The 9,294-nt window shown below is 45.6% G+C and overlaps 1 protein-coding gene across 1 annotated transcript; it reads right to left on the bottom strand.

The window, feature by feature from the left end:
* Nucleotides 1–644: 644 nt before the first annotated feature.
* LOC135377523 (protein C19orf12 homolog) lies at nucleotides 645–8,931 on the bottom strand. Its single transcript, XM_064610002.1, has 2 exons — nucleotides 8,538–8,931; nucleotides 645–1,233 (listed from the first exon to the last, which is right to left on the bottom strand). Exons 1-2 carry the CDS (start codon nucleotides 8,695–8,697, stop codon nucleotides 974–976), a joined length of 420 nt encoding a protein of 139 aa, XP_064466072.1. The 5' UTR covers nucleotides 8,698–8,931; the 3' UTR covers nucleotides 645–973.
* Between the last annotated feature and the right edge of the window lie 363 nt (nucleotides 8,932–9,294).

The raw sequence follows: 9,294 nt of genomic DNA, 5'->3' as shown, positions 1-9,294 counted from the left end.
CCGAGTCCATCCATCCATGACATGCTGCTCCTGGTGGCTATACCTAGCCGACACTACCGACACGTAGCCAACTTCTTTCGTGTTCTTTTTTTTTTTTTTTTTTTCGCATGTAATATAGTTTTCCGCCGTGCATGTCGAGCAATGCGCAGTTTGTAGTGGCAAAACCACGTAGATAGAGAAAGCTGCTTACTCGTCGACGTGGCGCAACAACTAAGAGTCTGCCAATCATGATCGTGTTTTCAACGGCGGTAGCCAATCACGAACGTGCTTTCAGCGGTCGTAGCCATAAAGACGAACCACCGTCGTCTGCGAGTAGTGATTGAACGTCCCCGCGTACTAAATGGGAAAATTTTTAAATACAGCGCAAAACGGTCTCACATCTTTCTCAAGACTGGTTTTCTTCAAAGCGTGTTGCACTTTTTGTCTACAGGCTCAGGTCTACGGGTTTCAAGTTAGATGTGCGAGTTTTGAATTCGCAGAACGGTGAATCGCAGTAGCAGACGAATTCTGACTTGATATGTCCACGTAGGGAAGGACGGAGAGGACGCAATAAGCAGGCCTTTTGCATCTATGTACCTTTCCCACAACATACATTTGCAATGTAAAAAAACGAAAATTGAATTTATTTCATCTCCACATATGCACGTAAAAACACGTTCAGGCCCTTAAAAACATCGAACGTCTAAAATGTGTTCAATGATCACTAACAGTGAGGGAGGGTCCTGCAATATATCCACACAGAGTGAGTGAAACTGTAGACCTGCATTCTTAGATACCAAGTTGAAGTCTCGCAACCGTTCGTACAAAACAATGTTGTTCCTTTATATGATCAGAATCATCAACGCAAACACTTTAGGATCACTATGTACTAGCTAGAAAGCACCATCTCCACACATAACGTACTGCACGTTTACAGTACCTGCCTAATATCACACCTTTATCGAAGCTTTACATTGCCCCAACACAGCAGGAATCAGTCAATAATCTGAAGGTGCATCTGGCTTCGAAAGAATGAGACAAGTTCGCGAAGCACTAGTCGTTTGACGGCAGCGTCATTGGCAAGGAGCATGGTCAACTTGATCACGTCGGTCATGTCGATGTCTCGTAGGACAGCTTCAATTGCAAGTTGCAGTTTCTTCCTTTCTTTTTGTGACATGCTCCTGATGACAGTTGCCAACGGAAGAAACTTGCCTTTTGCAAGGTAAGCCGCACAGCAGCCTCCTACAGCTCCACCTGCAATTTTCAAACAAAGCACTAGATTGGCTGAATGTGGGCTCTCGCAATCTCTGACATCATCTTCCACCACGTTACATAAGACTGGGAAATAAGAACTCTGGCTGGCAGATAAGGTCACTGATGCTGTAGATACTATGTCTAAAGCACAATACCACCCGATACCGTAACTTCTATAAGTAGGGTAGTCGATAATCGGTCAAAATAGATTACTTTGATATAGTTTCTAACAGTTTCTGATTCAACTGGTGCTGCAAAACTGGACTGTGTCGGCGCCGGCCAGGCTGAACAAGGCTCGATGTTACTAGGACAACTATGGACAGAATTTTATAAAATACGAAAATTCATTCTTTTCGGTGGAGTGGACCAACCTCCTGAGGCGTTGTCCTAATTAATTGACTAATGACCTTTTTAATTATGAGAATGTCGCAATGACAACATGTGTTTCTTTAGGTACGCTGATGCCATTTTCAGAGAAAACGGTCGAACCAACGTAGCGAAAACACGGCAGATTTGGACGTCAACCATTAAAATATGGCAGTCGTCGTGAAAGCCAAACAGCGACGGAAATCGTACCACGCACTTTTCGATCTCTCAAGTGGCCAAAGCAACAACGAATGGGTGCGATCGTCATGTCTGGTTTTGGCGCTTCCCGCGAGTAGGCGCTACTTACCCATACGTCGCTCCGCGCGCAGCGCATTCATTTTCCTGCGCTACTTGAATTCCATGTGTTTGTGTATCTGTGTTTGTAGCTTGCCTCAGCAAACATTTTTGGAAGTTGTTTTGCGGTGCGGACTCGCTCTACCTGCCGTGACAATGGATTCTCCAACATGAAATATTTTTGTGCAAGCGAAAGGAGGGACTGTGAAAAATGACGCAAAAGTGATGCTGACGCTTTTCCGCCACCAACCGAAACAAAAGACGCTAGTGTGCGTCGTTGAGATGAATTCATATTCGTTCGATTACTTACGTGAATTATTTTCATTCCTCCAAACCATCCTTCACACGCAATTTCAAAGTTGGGCCCATTGCAAAGCTCATCGGGAGGTTTCTTTTCTTTTTTGACGGAAACATCCTTATTTTGAATCCATGTTTCTTTCTATCCGCCTCGAAACCGACCGAGGACGGTGGCAACTTGGTGGAAGGGTACAAGTTGCTCAGACACGTCGTCTTCCGCGGGGGACGTTAAATGTGGTGTGCCGTGTGTCGAGATTTCGGCGCACGTTAAAGAAACCTCAGGTGGGCAAAATGAATCCACCGACCCGACCACTCTGGCGTCGCTCATGATCGCAGTTGTCTCGCGACGTAAAGCCCTGAATTATTATTACTAGCGCCCGGGAGTTCATGCAAAATGCATATATTTTTTAATGTGTTCTAACGGGCAACAAATCTGCAATATTTTCTGTGTCACATAGTTGCACATTTCGGCATGTTCTTCCTGATCGTCATATAATATGACGGTTTCATATTATGTCATATTCCAGCGCCATTTGGATGCATGTTACGTCATATTTCGGCGCCATTTGAACAATTTTTAACGTACGTTTGCATATGTACGTGTGTATGCACTTTTTAAAACCTGAGTATGGCTGTGGCACACTTCAATAACCAACGAGGAATACCTGAGTGTGTACGCGTGAACGTACGTTCCAACTGCCAATAAGGAACGTGCAATTTCGTTTGGAGAGTTTTTTTTTTTTTTTTTACAATTTGGGTACAGTTCCAAGGCGCGTCAAAGCTTCCGTAACAACGTTCCCGGCATCATAACATTTCTGCATACTTTGTGCATATTTAGAAGTTTTGCGCCGCGTCCCAGGCCCTAACCCGCCTCGTTTCTTCTCACACTACTACTCTGTCTTTTGCAACATAGTTTTTCATAGCGGCCCTCTAAAAAGCTTAAAGGTACTGTAAAGCAGTAGACAAGCATGATATGCCGGTGATGTGACTAGAGACTTTGTTGCTTCTAAATATCATATGCAGAACCATACGAGCGACAACGCGCTATAAATATTTTAAATTTGCCATGAAAAATGTGGCGTAGTGGAGCGGTGCGACGCCTGGTGTCAAACAACCCCCTGTACAGCGAGCAACACTGAAAATTGGTATTACACACTATTACATCGGAACTTTGTTATTTTAGTAACCATATTATTAGTTTCCCTGTTTACCTATGCATTCTGAAACCCCTGCTAACAGTGTTTTTTGCGAAGTAACCCAGCGCTGGCTGCTGTTCGATGGAGGCCCTCCCTACTGCGCCTGCGCGCTCCTTCTGTTCGCGGCCTCTTTCGAACGAACAAACTCTCTCTGTGAACCTTTGTGAACAAACAAGTCCCGACGCTGTCTGGCTTCTTGAACGTCTGACATATTTTTTTTCAACGGCTCAGCATTTTATTTCAGTTCGCTTATCCGTTTATCCTCAGATGTGGATCGGTGTGTGAATTGCAGGAACGGATTTTATGGTGGATTATGGTGGATTGTTATGTTGGGCCCAGTGTTATACGCATGCAATGTGGTTGCCGCCGTATGTGGCAGGAGTACGGAATCATTTCGAATACCTAGTACAGTGTTGCCCGTAATCTTTAATTGTAATTTTCTAATTAATTGCACCGGCGATTGGAATGAAACTTGCGCAGTTTTTGTCCTGGCGGCCTGGACTATCGAATAGCCACACTAAATGACATTTGATCGGTGCTGCTTTACAGTACCTTTAAAAGGAGCAGTAGAGTGCGAAAATTTCTCTTCGGGGAATGAAAGGTGACGTTACCTTGACACCAGCACAAAAGGAACGGGGTTCATCCGTTGCGTCGTTCGTGGGCGAAAGAAACCGTTTGTCCTCTCCTTCTCAAGAATGCGGATGGGTCTCCTCAAACGATCTCCCGCGACGATTGGACAAATCGTTTGCGGAGACCAATGACAGCGCATTGTCGACCTTTTTGAGAAGGAGAGGAAAGCGTAAAGTGCAGGGTGCAGGTTCTTTGGCTCATAAATTATCGAACGACACAACGGATGACGCGCGTTCCTTTTGTGTTCGTGTCAAGGTAACTGCGTTTTTCATGCCACGAGGACAAATTTTTGCACTTTAGTGCGTCATTAAAACTTTTCGGTACTATGTACCCAAAAATGTCATTTAAAATACAATCAAGAGTAAGAACGATGGCGCCCAAGACAGAGAGAACAGAAAACAAACACCCTGCCTCGTGTCTGAGTGAGTGAGTGAGTGAATGAGAAAGATGTAAGAGAGAATGCGAAGAGCGTAGTTGGTTGTCCGCCCCCTTACTTGAGGCTCTCCAAAACAACTTAGGGAAGAGTCCTGCCGGAAATCAGGAGGTCCAGGTTCGATTCCTGGCGTCAGCACACTTTTCCTGAGTTATTTGATTTCAACGGCACGATCTCTGAGTCTCTCTACCCTGGCCCTTTGAGGAAAGCGAAATGAGTGGTGGTTGTAGCAACCATCTGTATAGTACTTTTGATAAAAGGGAAAAAAAGACGCTAGAATGTTGAACGACAGCTCCTGAGTGCTTATTATAAAATTAAGATTAAAAAATAGTTAGTTAGTTCCTGAAACCTAAACCCTTCTGAGTCAGGGCTGGTGCTTATGCAAGGTCGTGGCCGGCATGGTGGCCGGAGTGGCTGGCGAACATTTGGTCTTCTGTTTTTTGATCCGTTTGCCATAAAAAAGCTCTCCTATACCTAGTTTTTTTTCTTGCATCTTAGGTCCCAGGTCCCAGGCTTCATTTCTGGTGTATTTAGCAGTAACAATTTCATCACTGATATGCTGTTTATGTTTCACAGTTTCGTTTCACAGTCCACCCTGGAGGCACAACTGCAGGGAAACTTGTCATTCAATTCCTGCAGGTTGTTTGCCGGTCATCCACTAACACCATAGCACTGGTCATTATCCAGATACAGGGTGTTTTTCTTTTTATTTATTCGTCACATAATTTTTGTAAACAAAACAAAGAGAAAACTAGCTGAACAAAATAAATGCCGTCTTTGAGTTGGACATGCGAATATTATCTCGAAGAAAGTATGTAACTACAAGATCATCAATTACCTAAAATTCATTAATTCTTTAATTAGGGGATATCGCGCGAAAGCGAGATAGCAGAACGGAAGATAATCCTCGTTGAAAGTCATTCCTTAAACGCGCGCGTGTGTTGAAATATCCGATGCTGAATGTCGCTATGCAAATGCGCCGAAACAAGAAGTACGCAATTTCCAAGCGCAGAAATGACGAGACCTTCGCCTTTCTGGGTTGGAAAGCGATCTATCTGGCCAACAGATTAGCGCCTACACCAATCAGCTCGATCGCTCCAAAGCACGTTGTCCTCTCACGTGGATTGCCTGTCGCTCTTTCTGCGCTCGAAAAGCGCGTAGCAAATAGTGTGTTTTGTGTACGCCGGCGACAAGCACCCCGTCTGAGAGGGTGTTTTTCAATCGCGGGATCGCGGGGCTTAATGCGCGCGAAGCGTGCCAGCCTGCCCGTTCCGACACACAGCGCTTTGCTCCAGAGCACTGGAGAACAGCGCTGTTTTTCCCTCCTCTCCCGGCTGCGACTCGATGGAAAACAGCGCTTGGCGAAGTTGAACTTCGGTGAACTTTCCCATCGCTGTATCCCAGCGATAGGCTCCCTGAACCAATGAGAACGCGGTGCCGCGTTCACGCGACGGGGCTGCCTTTTTTTTTTTTTTTTTCGATCACGTGAGATCACCAAGTACAGCGCTGGGACAAGCTCTGGACAAGCTTATACTGTAAACCCCTTTTATTTCGCGAGCCCTTAATTTTCACGAATCGGGAAAATTCGCGAACGTTAAGAGCACGCTAAAATTTCAAAACAGAGGAGGAGGAACTCGAGGAGCGCGCGAAATTTAGTGGTTGCGAATATATCCCTCCTGTTACTCGATTCGCGAAAATTTAGGGCTGCGAAATTACAGGGCTTTACAGTATTTATTCATGATAACTACAGCCTCTGTAAAAAATACTATTCAATGACGTTATCGGTGCGTCTTATGTCATATCGTTTTCCTACGTTTGCATATTTACATTTTTCAAAAAGAGCCACTGGTACGTGTGGTTACCATTAAAAGGATGGCTCGTCGTTCTGATTGTCTAGATACCCATGTTGTTTTCTCCAGCGAAACCGGCCCTTAACGGGCCCTGTCGAAATTCTTGGGTGGCGACCTTCTTGAAGTGCTTTGCTTCTCCTAATATTTCTTTGTGTATTCTGGCTTTCTTTCATAATACGCGCTTATCCAATGCTGATGTACTTGTTTGGTGCAAGGTGCAATAAATACTGCTACCGTCTCGGTGTCTATAGGGTGCGTCCGAATAGTCTGAGATGCGTCACCGCATACCGCACACCGGAAGTGCCGCCATAATGGTGCGCCATCCGAATTCTCCATAGGCGCACGTGTGCGTCACAGAAGGCACACTTTGGGAATCCAGAAGATGTGGGTTCGATCCCTACAGCTGGCTAACCTTTTCAGTGACTTTCATCTTTCATCGACTCCTCCGATGCAGACTTCGCGGAGTGCGTTTCGCGTTTCCCGCTTCTGCCGTGTCTCGGTGGAGGGCGCGTTCGTCGAACAGCTTAGCAGACGACAGTTTTCGGCGGCTGGCGGCTCTTTCGTTTGCGGCATACCACGATAAATGGGCATACCGCGAAGGCGAAACAGAGCGGAACAATTACGCTTGTGAGTTTAGTCTCTCATATGAGATACGTGTTAGCACTAAACATTTGATCCTTCGCTCTTTAGTTAATTTTAAAGCGACACGAGTTTTCGCACCTCTCCACGGGAATGAGAAATGCAGGAAGATAGGCTGAAGGGTTTGGAAAATCGGGAGGAAGACCCATAAGACGAGGTGATCGGTGATAAGCAAACCGGGAGACGCCGTCGCTGCCAGTCCCCAACAAGTATTGAAGTAGGAATGTTAAACGAAACACGACGTTTTACGGAGCAGACGGAACTTGTTTAACGGTTTTATGATTTATTTGCGAATAGATTAATAAAACTACACACAAATGCTCCCCGTGCGGGATTGTCGCTTTCAGCCTTGGATAAGTTGTCAGAACACAACCGTTGCTCACGAGGTTGCATGATGGGTGTCATGCACGATTGCAGGGTGCCTTGGGCAGGATAAATGTGCAGCAAGCCGATCCCAGTACTACAGCACGCTACTGTTGTAAGAATTAGAGTTCTCGTAGTCTCTTCTCTTTCGGAGTGCTCCTTTTGGGAACGTTACTACGCTCTGCTTACTTTTCGTCCTTCCGTCAGTTGTCGTGCACGACTTCTACACACATTGTCTGGAATGTCGACCTCACTCTCTCTGTGCATGTAGATAAACTGCAAGACAAATGAAAACTGCCTCGGTATCCATGCTGAATTCCGAGAAATTATTGTCGTCTGCTACTACGGCCGATTTTGCAGCACCTCATGCTATGCGCCCTCTGGAGCCTTTTTTATTAAATAGACGTTGCAGACGATCAGCACCAGATGGCGCGCGTAGCGGTGCTCTGTGCTCAGAGTGCTCGTCCGAATACTTTGTCTCGAAGGCGCACGTGTGACGCACACTATGACGGCATGTGCGACGCATCACTATTCGGACGCACCCACCTCTGTTGCTAAGCACGCGCTACGCTTATTGCTTCGTCGTCGTGAACACAGCCTACCATGAAAGATGAGAGATGAAAGTCACTGAAAAGGTTAGCCAGCTGTAGGGATCGAACCCACATCTTCTGGATTGCCGGTCCAGGGCTCTACCAACCTCTTGTTCAACAGCCTACCATGTATTGCCGCGGTTTCGGCAAGTCACGTGGTAACGAATAGTGCGAGCTAGCGCCAAATCCCATAGCCAAGCGGCGATTGTCAGAACTACTACCCCGGTGCTGGGAGCTTTGCGGGGTCTCTAGTGTCGTGCGCCCGCTTAGCCGAGCTAAGATGCCGCATATTCTATTGTACTACAGAATAATCATTTTCTAGTTCACTATAGCAGAGCCACAGTTGGGTGAGATTCCGCTGCGGTGATTACCTGGGCAGTATAGAGTAGACACACGCTTACACAGTACCTGATGTAACCCTCAGCAACAGTCTCTGTCTTTTTCTTTGGTGTGGCTATGTATATGCGGCACAAATAAACTATAGTGTGGCGTAAACGGAACAACCGTCTTACACATATCTTTACATTATCATACATTATCGTATATCATTACATTTTCTTGCAATTACATATCAATGAGCGAGGCATCCAGTGCCGCTGTTACCAAACGTGGACGAACTCTGTCACGACAATGCGGTAGTGCTTACCGATTGCAAGACCAGCAGGACCCATTAAGACGCCGCCAACCAGAGTACTAATTCCAGCAATAACGCCTCCTTTTGCACATTCTCTCACAGTGACTTGTAAATTTTCTTTCTCGGATAACTGGCACAGCACATTCATAAGTTCATGAGTGTTTATCGGCATGCTGCTGGATACTGAGGAAATGCACTATTGCGACACGGTTTCCTTCGTTTGTATGCCTGCGCGAGCACCGAACGCAGGCGAAGTAGTAACGAACGCAAGCGCAGAAATGACTTCGGACTTCCTTCTTCCAAGATTGCAACACATTGCACTACGTGGAGGTATCACATAACCCCCACAACCATATCAGTCCGATTACGGGCCGCGTTACCTGAAGCGGAGCTTCTTGACGCGGGAATTTTTGTTTTTGTAGATATGGGTGTCGGGGCGGCGCGACAGTGTACATTTCGATAGAGCCATTTGCTTGGTTTGAAGTGCGTATTTCTCTACTGTTTGCAACTGAACTGTCTGGAATTCATTTGTTCTATCCTTGCGTTCGATATGTTGTGCGTGCACAGTAATCGCGGGGGGATATTTATTAGACGAAAAGGAAAGAAAAAAAAAAGAAAGGAAAGGTCAGCCAAACGGGACGTCGGCTTGCTATTCCAGAAATAAATAAATAAAATTAAGAAATAAATAAAAAGAAAAAAATTAAAGAAAGGAAGAAATAGGAAGGAATAAGAAATAAATAAATAAACAAAATTAAGAAATAAGAAATAA

This window comes from Ornithodoros turicata, chromosome 1 (assembly GCF_037126465.1).
Source record: "Ornithodoros turicata isolate Travis chromosome 1, ASM3712646v1, whole genome shotgun sequence".
Taxonomy (NCBI): domain Eukaryota; kingdom Metazoa; phylum Arthropoda; class Arachnida; order Ixodida; family Argasidae; genus Ornithodoros; species Ornithodoros turicata.
This window is presented reverse-complemented; position numbering and strand designations above follow the sequence as displayed.